Below are 19669 nucleotides of genomic sequence, written 5' to 3' on the forward strand. Positions count from 1 at the left end.
TTTTTTTTTTTTTTTTTTTTTTTTTTTACATTTATCTTTCTTGATGTTTTCTGTGATTCCTGGATCTATGATTTTGTGTCACCATTAATTTGGGGGAAATTCTCAGTCATTATTTCTTCATATATTGCTTCTATTTCTTTCTTCTCTTCCCATTACCACTATTATGTGTTTGTTACAGCTTTTGTATTGGCTCTGAAGTTCTTGGATATTTTGTTCTGCTTGGGGATTTCTTTTCCATCTTTTTTCTCTTTGATTTTTGGTTTTGTAGGATTCTATTGATATATCCCCAAGCGCCAATATTCTTCTTTCCCCCATGTCTAGTTTACAAATAAGCCCATCAAAGACATTCTTTATTATTGATACAGTGATATTTCTTTGTAGCGTTTTAAAAATTCTTTATTAGAATTTCAATCTCTCTGCTCAGCTTACATTAATCATGTTATTGCTAGTTGTCTACTTTTTCCACTAATGCCCTTAACATATTAATTATAATTTTAAAATATATCATGTTCAGATAATTCCAATATTCCTGCCTGTTAAATTCTGTTTCTAATGCTTCTTCAGTCTGTTCAAACTGTGTGTGTGTATTTGTGTGGTTTGCTGTTATTTATTTATTTTGCCTTTTAGTATGCCTTGTAATAGTTTGTTGAAATACGGACGAGATGTACTGTGTAAAAAGAACTTCAGTAAGTAGGCCTTTACTGGTGTATTGGTAAGATGAGGGGGAGAAGAAGTATTCTGTAGTCCTATGATTAAATCTTAGTTGTTTCATGAACGTGTATCCTTAGACTGTGAACTTCATCAGTTCTTTGTAGATTTTTCCCCTCTTAAAATAGGATGAATAAAGGGGGCTGGAATTGGATATTTACTTTCTTCTATGTCAGTTAGGCTCTGGGAAAACTCCAGCAGTTAGGTTCTGTTACAGAATAGTTTCTTTTAAGGTTAGGCCCTGGAAAGAGGAACACAGTGTTTTGTCATAAAGCTTGGGTTTTCCAACGTTAGCACTTGTTCCTGTAGAGGTTTCTGCTCCAATAAACTGTGTTTTTCTCTATTAATTGTCTGTCTCTACAGTTTTGGAGGCAGTGGTTTTCCCTGTGAACGTCCCCTGTGACAAATCTAAGAAGATTTTTTTTTTTTTTCAGTTTGTTTAACTTTCTACTTGTTAGAATGGGGTGGTGAATTCTAAGCTTCTTTCATGTAGTACCAAAACCAGAGATCCCTTTTCCCTCTTTGGTTCACAAAACTCTCATTTGCTGTTCTTATGGGTAGTAAGTCAGGGCTTTGTCTACCCACACTTACCAGAATTATTCCTGCAATATCTACAGGAACAGTGTCTCTGGGGAGAGGAAGCAGTTTTGTCTCTTTGCTGGCAGTTGCCTAGCACATGGCAGGGTAAGTCAACAGCGAGCCACTCTCAGGAACGGCATGGCTGCTGCTGCAGAGAGCAAGTGGCACTGATCCTTTCTGGGTTTTCTTGGTTTAGGGTGGGAGAGTACCCAGGGTTCCCTCCTGCAGGAGCTGTTGTACAGCTAGTGTGGAGAAGGGAAGGGGCACACCTTCGTCGCTGACATTTACTTGGTATAAGGTGTGGAGAGGTAACAAATTTGCTACAGCTCTGTAAAGAGAGGGTGGGCCCTGCTGCTTTGTAGGCACTCATCTAAAGTAGGGAGGACGAAACCTGTTTCATGTCTCCCCTACTCCTTTTCCTGGGCCTCTGACCAGACACAGCAGGCTCTTAGGGCTTTTTCTGTCTGTATTCATTGTCAGTTACACATGTTGAGCTGCTTTAGCCCTGGAGCCAGATTATACAAAAAGTAAAGCAAACAAATAAACAAAAATAACAAAATCCCCAAACTCCCAAATGACAGTGAACTTATCACCAAGTTGTATTTCAAGTTCTGATGTTCTGAATCAGTCTTCTAGTATATATTTTAGCCCAGAGTTTTTTATTGTTATTGTGGAAGAGATGTTACTTCATTTTTTTTTTTTTTTTTTTTTGGAATGAAATCCCAGAATAGTTTTTAAACTGAGTGGAGCAAACAAACTACAATTTGAATGAAAGAAAATGTTTAAAGTAACATGATTAACAATTCACTGTGATCAGAGTATGCAGATCAAAGGTTTATTTTCTCTTTCTCTAATTGAAAGAGGATCAGAAAAAAACAAAACAAAACTATTGGGTACTAGACTTAGTACCTGGGTGATGAAATAATCTGTGCAACAGACCCCTGTGACGTGAGTTTATTTATATAGCAAATCTGCTTATGTATCCCTGAATCTAAAATAAAAGTTAAAAAAATTAAAAATTAAAAAAGTTAGTACCTATCTTCTGTTCAAACTTAACAGCTTAATACTTCTTGTTATGTTGGCATGTGTTTCTTAAATGTGATTTTTTTGAGTAAAAGGAAGGAACTTTATAAAATATTTTAGAACATTTGAGCTTTGTGTGCTATTATAATGTTATCTTGTTTTTAAACGACTCTGAATTTTGTGATGACCTGAAATTGAAATTTTTGCTTCATGTCTTTTGGTGTGTTGGCAAAAGATGGCTCTGGTTGCATGAAATTTTAATTTCTTCCTTTTAAGAGATTACTTCCAATATTCACTTGAATTTCTGGCAGACTCAGTCAATCAAAATATGAAAACTATGTACGCATAGTTCTTATCATTAGTCAAAAACCTTAGTCTTTTTTTTAATTTTTAGAATGAAAAGAGGACTGTTAACCTATTCAAATATATGTTGCGCTTTAATGCTTCTACTGAAATCCTTCTCACTGTATGTAACAGCAGAATGAGATAGACAGAAAATAGGCAGCTAAAATGGAAAAAGAGAAAAACATGCTAAAATTATTGGCATGTAACAGAAACTTTGTCACTGGGTCTTGGAGTATTTAGGGTGCATAACAGGAAACCATTCAGACCTTAAATCTTTAAGTTAACTTCTCTCTATATATGAATTTAATGCCTAAGTGTTTATTAAATATTTATATTTAATAAGAAAATTGTATCTCAATTTAAATCAGATTTGTCTTCTCTGTCTTTGAAATCTCTTAGAGAATTGTGAACTGATACTTTATACCGACTTTTTACTAGCTCCTAGCAAAATTGCTTAGCAAATTGATTATTTCCTTCTGAAATGTTTGATGATATATCCAGCTCTTACTAAAGTGCCCAAACCTTACTATTTAACTACTTGTCAAGGGTTCCCGATGGTGAATACCATATTCCATTTAAAATTTTTGGAATAGGAATTGAGGGTCTTAATCCATTGAAAGTTTTATTTGTAGAAAAAAATAGACTGAATATTGTTTTTACATACAGTGAATATATTTGTACTTTTCCAGTTTCCCTAAGTAGACGTTTTATGAGTAATTATTAGAAAGACAAAAAAAGTGTATAAGTTATTGTTAGAAAGTCATTCATGAAAGGATGTAGAGAAAAGGGAACTCATACTCGGTTAGTAGGAATGCAAATTAGTACAGCCGTTATGGAAAATAGTATGGAGATTTTTCAAAAAACTAACAGTAGAACTACCATAAGATCTTGCAATCCCACTACTGGGTATTTATCCAAAGGAAAATAAATTAGTATGTCAAAGGGCTACATTTACCCCCATGTTTATTGCAGCACTGCTCAAGTAGCAAAGATATAGATCAACCTAAGTGATCATCAACAGATGAATGAAGAAAGAAAATATGGTAAATGTGCACAATAGAGCAATACTTGGCCACAAAAAATAATAAAATCCTGCCATTTGCAGCTATTTGGATGGAACTGGATTTCATTATATTGAGTGAAAGGAGCCAGGCACAGAAAGACAATATCTATCTTCACTCATATATGGGATCTGGAATAGTTGATCTTATAGAAACAGAGAGTAGAATGATACCAGAGGCTGAGAAGGGTATGTGTGTGTCAAGTGGTGGAAGGACATGAAAAGAGATTGGTTAATGGGTACAAATATACAGTTAGATAGAAGGAATGAGTTCTAATATTCAATAGCAAAGTAGAGTGTCTATAATTAATAACAATGTATAGTTCAAAATAACTAGAAATTAGCACTTGAAACGTTTTCATCACATAGAAATGATAAATACTCGAAGTGATGGATACTTTAAATACCCTGAATTGATCATTACACACTCTATGCATGTAACAAAATATCACATGTACCCTATAAATACGTACAAATATTTGTACCAATAGTATTTTTAGAAAAAGAATTTTAAGTACAACAAAACCATAAAATGTATATTACCTAAATCAAGCAGATATTCTATTAAAATTATTACATCAAAAATATTTCAGGAAACTCTATGTTCTTTTCTGTTCTCATCATAAGAAAATGGAGCTCTGGCATAGCTTTTTATCAATTTAAGAGGACAGTATCCTTGCAGATCCAAGTAAAAATGAGGACCTTCTTTAACTATTAAGTAATTATCAAGTCTATTTTAAGAGTTGATAAATTTTTGAAAGTCCAGCATCGAGCTAGACATTTAGGAAACTTTGTGGAAGTTAAAGAGTTCATAGAATAATTATGTCTAAAATCTGCTTGTTCTGGATTTGTAAGCTAAAATTTTCAGGAGCTAATATGATTGTTCTTGCTCAGTTCTCTTTGACTGCTGTGGCTTTTCATGTGAAGAAATCTACAGGCTTTTTCTTGTTTTTTTCTTTTTTTGAGACAGAGCCTCTCTCTGCCCCCAGGCTGGAGTGCAGTGGCTGGATCTCAGCTCACTGCAAGCTCCACCTCCCAGGTTCACGCCATTCTCCTGCCTCAGCCTCCTGAGTAGCTGGGGCTACAGCCGCCCGCCACCTCGCCCAGCTAATTTTTTTGTATTTTTAGTAGAGACAGGGTTTCACCGTGTTAGCCAGGATGGTGTCGATCTCCTGACCTCGTGATCCGCCTGTCTCGGCCTCCCAAAGTGCTGGGATTACAGGCTTGAGCCACCGCGCCCAGCCAACAGGCTTTTTCATACAAACAAATGTACAGGAAATAAATTGGACTCTCTCGTTTCACTCTTTCACTTGTAGCTTAAGTTTAGGTTTATTAAATAATCCCACTAATATTTGTGGGAACTTGGAAGTCTGGTGTTAACATATTGCCTTTAAAGCCTACCCAGGACACTGTTCACATGCCATTGGCCTTTTTGAGGTTGTTCTAACCAAAGTGTCACTGTTTGTTTTCCAAGTTAACTATTTTGTTTGCTATTTTAGGAATGATTCTTCAACATTGAATATATTTCCATAAAGTGACAGTATATCCAACTAAGATGCTTGCCATTTCAATTCTACCAAGCATTAAATGACTATTGGATTTAAGTAGTTACAACATTGCTGAATATTTCCTGGGTACTCCTATGAATATTGATGAGTATCTGGAACCTCTCTGACAAGTTTCCTAGATTACTCCAATGTCAGAGGAAATTTTTAAAAATCCCTCTTTTTCAAACCATTGCATAGACAATATCGCACTGCAAACTGCCTCCTCCCATCTTGTGAGGGTGTTTGATTTGAACTAATTTTTTAAATTAAGATTCTTAAAAATATAATTGAGAAGCCTGTGTAGGTCAGCCCAGTGAAACTTGAAAATATTTTAAATTCATTAAAATCTATGCAAAATTGTCAATACCTAGGAAACAACAGATGACAGGAAGTTACTAGTGTTAATCCCATAACATTTATATACTCACTTGTGGTGAGACTATTGCCTTTTAAGTTCCATAACATCTTTAGGTACTTAAATGTCAGTTAATCACAGATGCTTCATAGATTTTATTGGAGGGAATGCATTAATGTGGCTTTTGATATTTTTACCCCCATAGGACATTTGGTTGGCTTCTGTCCCTTGAATGTTGCCAAGACATATTTCGACGCTTTCGCTTTTAATGCTTCAGTTGTTGAAATCATCACTTGGCATGCAAATGTTATTTGTGGGGCCAACATAAAAAGCTGCCACCCTTCCTTTATGGCACTTTAAAAACTGATAGATGAATAATATTTGATGTCACTTAGATATGACACATAATTCTTGAAAATGATTTTGCTTCTCACAATTTTTAAGAATTTATCTGCAGCAGGCAAAAATGGGAAACTCTAACATTATACTACAAGAAATTTTGTTGTATATTTCTTCTGATTTTAAAATGTTCCTTGCTTTTATAGAAAAGCAATCAACATTTTCCCATCCACTTCTAAAAGCACTAAGACTAAGGACAAAATCTTAGTAAAATTTAAAATAACAAAGTCAAAGAGTGGCAAACTAGATGTTTTAACATTAAATTTAGTTAAAATTCTAGTCATATTGGTTAGGTGACAAAATATGTGGGTGATTTATTTATTTATTTATTTATTTATTTATTTATTTATTTATTTTTGAGACGGAGTCTCGCTCTGTCGCCCGGGCTAGAGTGCAGTGGCCGGATCTCAGCTCACTGCAAGCTCTGCCTTCTGGGTTCATGCCATTCTCCTGCCTCACCCTCGCGAGTAGCTGGGACTACAGGCGTCCGCCACCTCGCCTGGCTAGTTTTTTTTTTTTTGTATTTTTTAGTAGAGACGGAGTTTCACCGTGTTAGCCAGGATGGTCTCGATCTCCTGACCTCGTGATCCGCCCGTCTCGGCCTCCCAGATACCTTGGCATTTTAGGAACTCCAGTACAGAGAGTCATGGCACCAATAAACACTAATAATTTTTGACGATTAAACCTCTGGTTAGCCAGGAAAAAGAGATGTTCTTTACTCATTAAGGGAACACCGAGTCAGAATTCATAGGATCTAACCTTCCAAGTCTTTATCCTATCTGGTACAGCACAGTGTTATTTTTCATGACTAATGACTGACTATAGTAAGTACTAAAACATATATCTGGCAGTAAAAGTTGTCTTTCTGATCTCACCACATGGATCTTAAAAGTAAAAAAGACTAATAAATGAGCTGTTGGGAGCATTTTAAGAGTTTATACATATAGAAGCAGTGGGAGAATATGGTGTTGTGTAGTCGTGTAGTATGTATTTAGCAGAAGTTTTTAGTTAGATTCAACTAATGGAAAGGGTGTGAATATTTTTGCCTAAGCAAATCCTGCAAAAGCTAACAAAGCATATCCTACAAAAATCATTTATTTCACATGTACTACCCTCAGCACTGCATGAATCAGAAGGTATGTGGATGAAAATCCTTACAAGCCAGTTCTTCAAATGGTATGCTTACAATATGGTATAGAAGCAATGTTGAGTCCAAAGTAAGATATTGCACTGGCTTTGTACCAATCATCCTAGCAGGTCATCAAGTCTTCCAGGAGTTCAGAGAAGAGAAAACTTACTTTCAATTTGGCCTAATTAGGAAAAAAAATATTCATGGAAAGTTTGGAACTTGAAAATGACACGTACCAGATCATGCTGAGTTATTTTTCTACCTCTGGCTGGGTTTTTTTGTTGTTGTTGTTGTTTGTTTGTTTGTTTAGTTTTCTAGCTTCTCCTTTTTCAGGTGCCCATTACATGTTGGAGTTCCTTAAGGTCTTTACTCTTCTTCTTCTTACTTTCTCCTGAAATAGGCTCGTCAAAGTCTATAGCTTCCATAAGCATCTGTACATTAATGACATCCCATTGTGCATCTGCAGATTAAGCCTCTCCTCAGATTCTGGTGTACAACTGCCTCTACTTAGATGTCTCAACGGCACCTCAATGAAACAACTCCAAGACTGAATATGTGATATTTCCTCTTAAGTCTTATCCTCATTATCAATTTCTGGCTTAAAAATGATGCCACCATCCAATCAGATGCTCAAGTCAAAAACCATACAATCATCCTTAATCCATCTCTCTTATTTATGCCCCGTATTCAATGTATCATCAGATTTTGTCCATTTTACCGCTAAAGAAATTCTAGTCTTTATTCTTACTATCATGACCTTAGCCTACTGCGGTATCCTTTCAGGTGGTTTTTCCTGTATAAATGGTGACACCCACTCTCAACAATTGTTTATTTATTTTCCACAATGAAATTAAAATAAATTTGTGCTTTTCAAAATCCACTCTGAAGTGAAAGAAGCTTATCTGAAAAGGCTACATACTGCATGATTCCAATTATATGACATTCTGGGAAAGGACCTTGAAGACAATATAAAGTTCAGTTGTTGCCAACAGTTAGGGGAAAGGGAGGGGATGAATGAGCAGAGCACAGGGAGTATTTAGGTCAGTAAAACCGTTCTGCATGATACTATAAAGGTGGATACCTGTCTTACACATTTGACAACACTCAGACATGTACAAGAGTAGACCATAATGTAGTAATGCAAACTATGAACTAGGATGATAACGGTGTGCCAGTTTTGGTTCATCAGTTGCAACCAATGTATCGTTCTGGTACCAAATTTTGATAATGGGGGAGGCTGTGTATATGTAGTGGTAAGATGTATATAAGAATCCTACTTTCTTACTTGATATTGCTGTGAATCTAAAACTACTTAAAAAAAAAAATAAAGTAGCTTATGCCTGTAATCCTAGCACTTTGGGAGGCCGAAACAGGTAGATTGCTTGCGCCTGGGAGTTTGAGACAAGTCTAGGGAACATGGCGAAACCCCATCTCTACAAAAAAAAGTACAAAAAATTAGCCAGACATGGTGGTGTGCACCTGCAGAACCAGCTACTCAGGAGGCTGAGGTGGGAGGATCACCTGAGCCTGGGAGGTTGAGGCTGCAGTGATCTATGATCATGCTGGCACACTCCAGCCTGGGTGACAGAGTGAGATCTTGTCTCAAACAAACAAACATACAAACATAAAACCTCAATATTAAATCTATTCTGATTTTCCATTCCTTCTCAACTACTGAAAATGCTTTATAGCCTTCCCAGGGCTGCTAAAATGAGCTGGAGGTTCCTAGCACAATACCTATCCACCTGTGTAGCTCCATCTTCTCCATTCTCACTCTTTGTTCTCTGCTTTCTAGCCACACTGGTCTCTTTGAGGTATGAATGGTACCTGTGAAGTCCTTCCCCAGGGTTTTTGCCCCATCCCTGTCTCCTTGCCTAATAAATATCTACTCATCCTTCAGATCTGCTCATTGTTATTTCCTGAAGAAAAAATTTTTGAGATCCATATCTTTCTGCCAAATTGGTTGCTTTTGCTGTATCTTTCATATAAAAAAAAATTCCCCAGAGTCCTTATCACTTTTGTATTTATTTAGAGTAGATATTCATACTTATTTATTAATATCTGTCTCCACTACTAGACTGTAAGCATCTTGAAGCAATATGCTGACTATTTTTTATCACCCCTGAACCCAGTGAATGGTTGCAACACAGGAGGCATTTAGCAAATATTCATTGAATGAATGAATAGAAGAAAGAATAAGGACTGCCAGATGTGCTATTGGTTAAAAGTTTGCTCAATGTTTTCTCTAGCTATTAGAGCTTTGGAGTCACTGAAATAACTATTAATCTTTCAGAAAAGAACATTTGAGTATGCATTTTAAAAAGTCCTGTCACTATATATATATATGTATATATCCACACATATATATATAAAAAACTGAGCATCTGTATTTCATGTGGTTACTCAACTCTATGGGTTTTTGTGATTTCAGATAGATACCAGCTTTGTGAATTTAAGGCGAGCAATATGAATATAGTTTCTCAACAGTGGGGATTATCTGATGTCAGGGCCTCTCTCCATATCCAGTCTCTTGCAAGTCCTGGAAAATCATCTCTGGATGGGTGGCCACTAAAGGAATTTCATTGTTCACTAACAGACTCAGAAATAAAATTATTATTTAGCCATAGGGCAGCCTTGGATTCCTCTGGAAGGTATGCTTATGGCAGCCAGCATTAAGACCCAATCGCCATGAGTCTGCCTGTTTGCAGAGGCTTGTTTACATGTGGTATCCACTACACATTTTCTCTGACTTCATTAATAAACAATTGAGACCAAGAAACCATTTCCTTACTTTCCGGGTAAGCTGAGCAATTTATCTTAATTACTGTCAACCTTTAGTGACTACCATGGGGATTCTAAGCATTCACTTCAGTAGTAATGATGTAAATTACTTATGAATTTTCAATAGGCAGTCATGGATTTTTGGCTTCTCTTCCATGTACTTTTTCCCCCAGCTGAAATTATATGTGTTTGTATATCTATATCTGTATCTATATCTACATGTGGAATGTATATATATATATATATGGTAAATATGTATATTCTAAATGAATGCCTTTCCTTATTACAGTCAATCCTTTCTCATGGTACTGTGGCAGACTGTGCTGTTGTTGGCAAGGAAGATCCCTTAAAAGGTCATGTCCCCTTAGCACTCTGTGTATTGAGAAAAGGTGAGAGATCTTTGTTCTCTCTGATTGCTTGGGACCTGAATAATTAACTAAGGTTAATTCAGTGCTTACCATCTGAACTTTCTCTCTAGGTATAAATGCAACAGAGGAACAAGTTTTAGAAGAAATTGTGAAACATGTGAGACAGAGCATTGGCCCTGTGGCTGCTTTTCGAAATGCAGTGTTTGTCAAACAGCTACCCAAAACCAGATCTGGCAAGATCCCCCGATCAGCTTTATCTGCCATTGTCAATGGCAAGCCATACAAGGTAAATTATCAAAGATATTTAATCCTGGGTTCTACAATATTTTTCTTCATTTATTTGGCATCAGCAAAGCTCTTAAAAATGGTTCTCAAATATGAATTGCATCCCTAGAAAACACATAAGAGTACTATTTTTTAATGGTAAGGGAGAGATTATATAGCCATTCCTTCTGTAGGAATGAGGGTTTTGGAAAGAAACTTGATTAATTAAGAACACATGCTTTGATGCTAAGAACCAATGTGTGAAAAAAATTTTTTTTCTTTATTTTCATTTAGAGATAGAGTCTTGCTTTATTGCACAGGCTGTAGGGCAGTGGCACACTCATAGCTCACTATACCCTCAAAGTTCTGGTCTAAAGAGATCCTCTCACGTCAGCCTCGGGAGTAGTTGGGACACAGGTGCATGAAACTGTGCCCGGCTAATTTTTTTTGTTTTGTATTTGTAGAGGTAGTATTCTCACTCTGTTGTCCAGGGTGGTCTTGAACTCCTGCTCAAGTGATTTGATTGTCTCAACCTCCCAAAGTGCTGGGATTACAGACCTGAGCCACTACTGCCCACCAAAATATTTTTTCTCTTAGTAATTGTCAGTTTAATTCAAACACATTTTTGGAAACTCAATCCTATTGAATTAAAAGGTACACTTTCCTTATTATAGTAATTAATGTCAATTAGTGAATGAGAAAGCAAAATTGTTGAGCCTAGCAGCAGTAGATGTTTAAAATGCTCTAATTGATAAATGCTAATTTTGTAATTGTTTTAGGAAATCTTAGGTCGATTCAATCATATGTTTTCTTTTAATTCATGTGTACATTATGGGTGAAAAGATATATCTATTTTTATCATTAAGATAATAAAAGGCAATGCAACTGTAAGTAGTAGTTACGTGAACACATGACAAAAAAGAAAAATTCTTTCTATAGAAATATATAGAAGATGACTCCAACTCTAGAGAAAATACCATCTAGGTCCAATAGTTTTGCTAACTGAACTGTTTATTCTTTTACTCTGGAAAGCTATAGATGAGTATTAATATATTAGGTTCAAAGTTCCCTGTTTTTAAACCTTCCATATGAATATTACAAGACAATGGGGAAAACCACATTGCATATAATTGTTTAATTATAGAAAGAGTAGAAGAAATCAAGGAAGAGTATTCACCTGACCCTAATTTTTTTTTCCAGATAACTTCTGTAATCGAAGACCCCAGCATTTTTGGACATGTAGAAGAAATGCTGAAACAAGCATAATGAGTTTGTTTTATTTCTATTTTGAGTTGATTTAATTTCTTAATTGAAATTAAATTATTTGAGTTGTTTCTCAGAAATAAATATTTCAGTAGAAATTACTGCAAACTGAAATGTGAATTGTAAAACTTGGCCTAAACAAATCTAATGAAAACTTGTGAAAGACCTGTACCTTTTGTTTGATTTGACCCTGTTAGCATTGTTATTAGTTATCTATAACATGGCTCATTATATGTTATCTACTGCTTTAGGAAAAATGTATCTAGTGTATTATTTTTAAAATTGTACCTCCCTAGAAAAACACTTTAATTGAAAGCAACACTAATATAGAGCCACTTCCCCCAAACCAAGAATCTGTAGTTTTGATTCATAGTCTAAATCTTGATTTGAAGTCAGAAAATTAAAATTTTTCTAGTAGAAATTTTAGAAATTTTCTAGTATTCTGTAGATGCTCACATTATTTTAAATAAAATCGATGAAATGAGAAGTTTAGGTAATCATCTAGACAGATGAAATTATTATCTAGGTAGGAGGACTTTTCTTTCTATACATTTTCTGAGGGAAAGCAGAACACCAGGGTTACAGCTGTACCTTCAGGTCTTTTGTTTCTTAGGCAAAGAAAACCACGTCTGACCTGGCACGGTGGTTCAGCTTGTAATCCCAGCACTTTGGGAGGCTGAGGCAGGCAGATCACTTGAGGTCAGCAGTTTGAGACCAGCCTGGCCAACATGGTGAAACGCTGTAACTACTGAAAATACAAAAATTAGCCAGGCATGGTGGCAGGAGGCTGAGGCAAGGAGAATCACCTGAACTCAAGAGGCGGAGGTTGCGGTGAGCCAAGTTCTACCACTGCACTCCAGCCTGGGTGACAGAGTGAAACTCCATCTGAAAACAACAACAACAACAGTAACAACAAAAAACCACATGCCTGGCAGAGAATCAAGAGACAATTTAGTCCAGTCTCTCAATCTCTTCATGGAAATGAGGGCTCCTGGGAGCCCCTCCTCATGTCTCAGGTTCTTAGTTAACTGTGTATATCCAAACGATTCCAGATTCCTATGGAAATAAGGAATTGATGTACAAATGGGGTAGGATGGCAAGGAAACTCTTAAGAAAGAAACATCAAGGTTTTTACATTAGGTTAAAGACCAAGAAGGTTTCTAGGCAGGTAGTGTAATGTCTAGATGATTTTGAAGTGAATGTAAGCCACTAGGTTTGAGGAACAAAGGACAGTAGAAAATGGTGAAGACTGCAGATCACCTGCTCCACCTCAAGGAGCAGTGGACCCAGCAGAACACGGCCCAAAAAGGAGACAGGTCTCCTGCTGCAAGAGCCTCTGTTTTTTAAAGAGAAAACAAAGAATCCTGATTTTTCTGTGATATCTCTAATTTTAAAATAGTACGTCATTAAAAAATGGTAATGTCCAAAAGCATCTTTCCATTTAACTTCTAAAAATCTCTTAATTTTTAAAAAAATAATTGTAAAGTGAGTTTTGGTTAAGCTTGTAGGAATGGGCCAGTTAACTAAAGTAGACAGATGTAGGAAATTAAATATTTGATTTATTTAGGGATCTATATAACATCAGTTATCACAGAATACATTTTAACCCAAAAGTATACCATGCTCATTGTATCTTTGATTGTTCTTCAAGTATTTCTCACTCTTTTAATCTATCAGGAACATTACTATCAAGAGCAGATTGTTGTAACATAATACTCTGGGTACATGAAATGTATATGAGAGATAAATAGATAATAGAAGGTTTATTGTTATAAAAATGACCTACAACTTATATAAAAAATTCTGAAAATCTTAACTTTTTTTGGACTGAAGGCTGCAAAATAAATGGCTTCTCAAAGTAAATTCCTATTTACTTAGAAATTGCTTTCTTGATTGTTACACCTGGAAAAATATATTCATCTACTTTTTCCTTTTAATTATGTTAGTAGCCTGAATTAAACCAGCTACGTAGACACTCCCTAATTTGAAGCTGTTGGGATCCTTCAATCGCCTCTTTCATTGGTACATTTTATCCATTGTCATAACTGTGGTCTTCATTAATAACTCATTTTAATGTCTTAGAAGTAGAATATGTTTCCTTATTTTTTTCAAATAAAAATCAGTTAATTTGAAATGGCAAATTATTTAGCTGAATGTGTATCATCGTTCATTTGCAAGATTTAAACTCAGGCAGATCCAAGAATTATGTAAAGGGCGCATCTTTGGTCCTCTTGCACATTTTTTTCTGGTAATCAAATCTGAAGGGACACCTTAGCAAGCAGACTTGGGTTATTTTCCAGTTGGATGGGAATGGAAAGCGGTGTTTGAGACTGGGGAAGTGGCTATTTCCTGTGTCTGACTGGGGAATTGCAAGGTCAAAGAATGTTGTTACTTTTATGTGATGAAAAAACAGGGCAAGAAAGATACACTTGAATCATCAGACTGCTTAAAATTTGGGAGAAAAATATTATTCTATTTTACTACTAACCATAAATCACTTTTGCTAGATAGTACTTAAAATATTCTGAATTAAATTTATCTTTAAAAACAACAATATAATGTTACTAAAAAATGCAGCCATACTTAAACTTGCTAGAATAAATTCTGAGAGGTCTTCGTTTGGTATTTTCATAGGATTTCTTACTGTAAGTCATTGGAAAATGAAAATATAAAGTACTTTCAAAAGTTATAGTAAAGTATTTTCCAATTCATTGAATTACTTTGCTTGTCAAAATATATTAAACATATGTAAATGAGACCTCTCCTACATTTAAAAACCTGTTTATATAAAATTGTATTTGAAATGTCTTGAACATTAAAAATGTGAAAATTTATAATGTTGATGATCAAAAGATAACACGTTGAGATTCTGAGCTTAATCCATTAAATGGATTTTAGAATGTAGTAGAAGTTATCTCATAAATTAAATCATATTTTATGCTTTTTTGAGGGAAATAGCTGGATCTTTGCATCACTATATGTTTTTAGTGATTGAGTGGTATATAATAGTAGATACAAATCTAGTTATGGCATTATAATGTTGTAGTTCCTATATTCTATTTCATTTCTGTGAATCAAGATGCCCATGTTTAGATGAGCTTAGAAAGCTCTTCTCATTGTTCCTATTCAGGCCACATTTTTTAGAAAAATTTAAGATGACTCCCATAAGCAAGTTTAGATCTCCCTCTTGTGGGCAGACTCAATTTTGAAGCTAAATATTTGAGTCACCCAAAGAACACATTTCCTGATAGCTTAAGTAAATTGTCGAGCCTTATGTGACTAGAAAACAAAGCTTAAACAGAGAACTGGAAGTATTTTTTTTTTTTATTGACAATGGAAAGGGTTTCTGTTACCATTACCTTTTGACTGAATCTGTTAAATAAAAATAGACATCAAAACAAATGTAATGTACGTGCAAACATAGCAAATTAAAATACAGAAAAGAAATTACTAATGACAGATCTTGCGCTTAATAAGATCAAGCAGCAGAAAATCAGCAGTTAGATAAATGGTATTATTAAATAGGCTTTACTTTGAATCTCCCATATAAACAAAGAATAAACAACAGTAACACCACCAAATAAAGCCACAGGGAAGAGATTACTCTTCTATACTTTTATACACTATATATGTTAATCATTCTGTCTTTCATTATTTCCTCTGATAAAACTGACTTCAGGGAAGTCACAACAAGGCCATCTCGGCTAAAAGCTTATAACATTAGACATGAGTCTGGCTAATGCCCAGTTACATTGACAAAAGGGAACGGTATCTTGGGTTTTGTTTTCTCTAGTGGTAATGAGCCTCAGACTCCGCAGTGGTTGACATTCGCTGTCCAGTACTGGCTGGCAGTTCAAGATATTTGAATGAACATGTGGTTCTTAGTGAAGAAGTTTTTTGTTTTTTGTTTTTTTTCTTGGTCCACAGGTAACAAGAGAAGATTATGGTTTTTTAATATAAATTTTTAAATAATTGCTTTTGACTCTTGTAAACAGCTTGGCTTTGTACTGTATTGAAAAGGAGATCAAGCCATCACAGTGCTATTTCTAAAGATATAGGACATCCCTGATTGCCTTTAAAGCTCTATTTTTGGCTCTGGTTCCAGGTTAAATCATTCTTTTTCACATGATCAGAGGCAGGTTGTTCAGCTTTAAGTATTGACAGACTTGAAGGAGAAACATGTTGAAGCATGAAACATGCTTCAAGGAAACATATTGATTTGACTATTAACAATTGAAAAACCGTAAAAATGGTGGAATGGTAAAATACAAACAGTACTTGGAATTGTCAAATGTTTGCACTCGAGACTCCATGAACCATATATTTTATTTTTTAAAAAATCATATTTATATCCATTTACATAAGACTTACACATTTAAAAAGAAATGCACAGTAATACATAAATGCCTAGTATATTACAATAAAACACGAAAAACAACTGGCTTCATTTCATAAAAGCATCTGTTATACAGAGTTTATGATGTAGATGATGTTTATTATTCAAATGACTTAAGCATTTTATTACAATTGTAGTAAACTAATCAAATGTAATATCTGACTCCCCCCAAAAATCACATTTTTTCAGCTTTAATAAGTCATGACGTCATTATTTCCTTAGAATTCAGTTTTCACAAAGGTTTTCACTGCTCGTCTTCTTAGATGGTAGTGCACTTTAGGTAGAGTAGACTGAAAAGACGCCATCTAAAATATACAACGGACAGCATTAGTTCACTGAAAAGTCCCAGACCGGGAAATCTCATTCTACTTCTCTGTGGTGTACCTCCATGCAGCCTGCTTACTCCTGTCCTAAAAGATTATGGGAAGGAAATCATCTAGGATGTAGCCAACAGCCATATGTAATTAACATTTGCTCTTCTTCAATTTGGTGCAGGGGAGCTTAACAAATAATAGAATTTGCTCAGATTTGTGGAAAGTATGGCAGTAATGTAAACAAAGGTAGTTATGCAAGATGTTAGCATGCCTTCTGAAAAATTTACAACTTGCTAATTAATAAATTGGGTTGAATTGACCTATTTCATAATATAGATTTATATTCTAGTTCATATATTTTAGAGTTCTTAAAAAATACCTTTATTTGTTACAAAAACATAATGATAATACGTCACCTATTTTAAACGGTTTGTGTCAGTAGTATGGCATTGCTGATTCTTTTCAGCCATAATGTACATAGAAAAAGCTCACAATTACTATTACTGACACGAAAGAAACAGCAAGCAGTATGCTCTGGATTATTTTAATAACAAAAGTATTATTGTTTCATCAAAACAAAAAATGGTTATCCTAGATTGAATTATTATAAATGGCTACTGTTATCCCAAATAATGGTAAAAACTAGGAAATATGAACTAGAATGCCATGCACGAAAAACAGATTGCAAATAGTTAGAGAACTCTACCCATCAGTTAAGAGCTAAGAAGCAAGCACTATTGAACATATTAAATAGTCATTTGTACATTAGTGAAGTGTTCATTTCCTGAAGAAATTATAATGCTATGTGTAGAATCTATTATAAACAGTTTTTTAGGAGACCTCTTATTCAGACAAATTATTATACATTTTAAATCACGCCTAATTAGATGCCAAATTATATACCATAATTAAAATTTTAATGTAAGTGTTCTACATTCTGAAATTAAATCTCTTATCGGGATGCTTTTCGTTTTCTCATTTCAAATAGTGATCCAAATAAAGCAGCATATCTGCTCCCATCTTAAGCCCAAAAGACCAACAATAAATTGTGTGGTGCTTTTAGTTCAAGGCAATGGAAAACAGCACAAAGCAAGCTATTCCGCTGTCTATAACTGGTTTCTCTTATCCCTGTGCACACTTATTGTTCTAAATATCGCCTTAAAAAGTGTTTTTCCAAAATATTAATTCATCAAAAGTGGTTAAATATTTTGGTAAAGCATAGTTTTAGGTTGAAAAAACTTACGAACATTTGACATTTATAAATCTAGGAAACCACGGTTTTACTATTAAGACTGTTTTTCAATAAAACCTCATTTTTATATGGATTTTAAAGTCGCTTTCATTAATTAGTATTTCCTTAAAATCAAACAACTGGTATTTATGGTTACATAGGAAGGTTTTGTGCTGGTCCTATCCTCCACTCTTATAAAGTAACTTTATTTTGTTCTTGTAAGTCTCAAATACTTAAAATTTATATTTGTTTTTAGCAAGTGTAAATCAGATTGATAAGAAACAATGTAATCAAGGTTTAAATTTTTTGCAGTTTCTGCTATTTATTTATTTATTTACTTATTTATTTATTTATTTATTTTGATACGGAGTCTCGCTCTGTCACCCAAGCTTGAGTGCAGTGCCATGATCTCCGCTCACTGCAACTTCTGCCTCCCAGGTTCAAGTGACTCTCTTGCCTCAGCCTCCCAAGTATCTGGGATTATGGGAGTGCACCACAATGCCTGGCTACTTTTTGTATTTTTAGTAGAGACGAAGTTTCACCACATTGGCCAGGCTGGTCTCTAACTCCTGACCTGAAGTGATCCACCTGCCTCGGCAAGTTTCTACTTTTTAATATGAAACCATCTCTAAATCATCTTCCTGTCTGTTGCTATTTGACTCTGTGAACTTGCTTAAATCCCTATCTGCTTACCCTGGCTTCCTTATATAAAATACACACTTAAAAATATAGGATTTTTTAAAGTTTTGAATTATTATCAATAAAATGTTAAATGAATCAATAGGAAATGGTACTAAAAAGTAGAAAACAGTGTAGTGGCAACCCATTGATGTGTAATAATAGAGTGATAGGCCTCCCACAGGCAGACCTTAAACCATAGCAGACAGATGGTGATAGGAAATACTAGATAAGTGTTACAATACAAAGATTTCTTTTTTCCTGAAGCAATTCAAAAGGGTTATCTCACTTCTGTACTGCTAGGGCATACCAAAGAATATAGTGTATATTTATTAGTCTATGTAGGTTCCATTTTTTTGTCTTTTTTTTTTTTTGTCAGCCAAAGGGAAACTACTCACAGCAGGTCAGTGCTGCCTCCTTTGAGTGGCTTGTCAACATGAGTATGTGCGAACAGTGGAGTTGTCTAACCTCTGCAGTCTTGATGAAGCAACTGCAAATGGAGAAAAGGGCTTTAGAGGGACTTGGATGATTGAGTACAAGATTTCAGATGAGAAAGATTTATTTTCCCTGCATACGGGGATTCTGAACATATTAGTAGACCTTCTTTCTCTCAGATATAAGCCACTCACATTCCTCTTCTCTAGATCAAGTTCCTAATGAAAATTTATCCCAGTGTAATTGACCTGAGCTTTCGAGTTGTTATGTATTCCTCCTTAGATGAAATCTGTAACAAGAGCAGCTCCCCAGGGTGCTTCTGTTTTGATATAGAGATTGCTCTTAGAGAACTCATTATAGTGGATTTTTTTCCGCTCCCAGTATTGAAGAACTTCTACACTAATTGTAATGATGTTAAACTCCTCATGAATTTCACTGACATGTTCCACCATATTAACAAGTTGTAAGAAATGTAGATCAAGATCACGGTTTATGCTGGAATAAATTTGAGTTATAATAACTATGACCTTGGGAAGAAAGAACGATGCTAAGTGATTATCTTAACAAATAGAGTGGGACTATTTTTCTTTAATGCCTTCCAAACAGAAATAATTTTGTGACTACTATTTCAAAGTTGTCTCTCCTCTGGAATGACTGTTTTCTTTTGTAAATTAGATAGCTTAAGTCTAATGTCCACAGAAGGAAATAGTAATTGGGAAATTACTGTGTTTTGTGTTTCTTTAATTCCCTTCTCATGTTCGTGCTTGTTTATTTAAGGGCTTCTGCTTTGGTCA

At 34.9% G+C, this 19669-nt stretch overlaps 2 protein-coding genes across 2 annotated transcripts in view; one reads left to right on the plus strand and one right to left on the minus strand.

The window, feature by feature from the left end:
• ACSS3 (acyl-CoA synthetase short chain family member 3) overlaps positions 1 to 13679 on the plus strand; it is a 172777-nt gene extending 159098 nt beyond the window's left edge. The window contains exons 14-16 of the mRNA XM_023203172.3: positions 10216 to 10315; positions 10405 to 10580; positions 11759 to 13679. Of these exons, the coding sequence (XP_023058940.1) occupies positions 10216 to 10315; positions 10405 to 10580; positions 11759 to 11824 (342 nt within the window). The 3' untranslated portion in view covers positions 11825 to 13679. The remainder of the gene's footprint in view (positions 1 to 10215; positions 10316 to 10404; positions 10581 to 11758) is intronic.
• A 5192-nt stretch (positions 13680 to 18871) lies between these two features.
• The window catches only part of PPFIA2 (PTPRF interacting protein alpha 2), a 486204-nt gene continuing 485406 nt past the window's right edge, over positions 18872 to 19669 (minus strand). Inside the window, exon 31 of the mRNA XM_026454621.1 lies at positions 18872 to 18930. Coding sequence (XP_026310406.1) covers positions 18872 to 18930 — 59 coding nt within the window. The remainder of the gene's footprint in view (positions 18931 to 19669) is intronic.

The sequence above is a fragment of the Piliocolobus tephrosceles genome, chromosome 10 (assembly GCF_002776525.5).
Source record: "Piliocolobus tephrosceles isolate RC106 chromosome 10, ASM277652v3, whole genome shotgun sequence".
NCBI lineage: Eukaryota > Metazoa > Chordata > Mammalia > Primates > Cercopithecidae > Piliocolobus > Piliocolobus tephrosceles.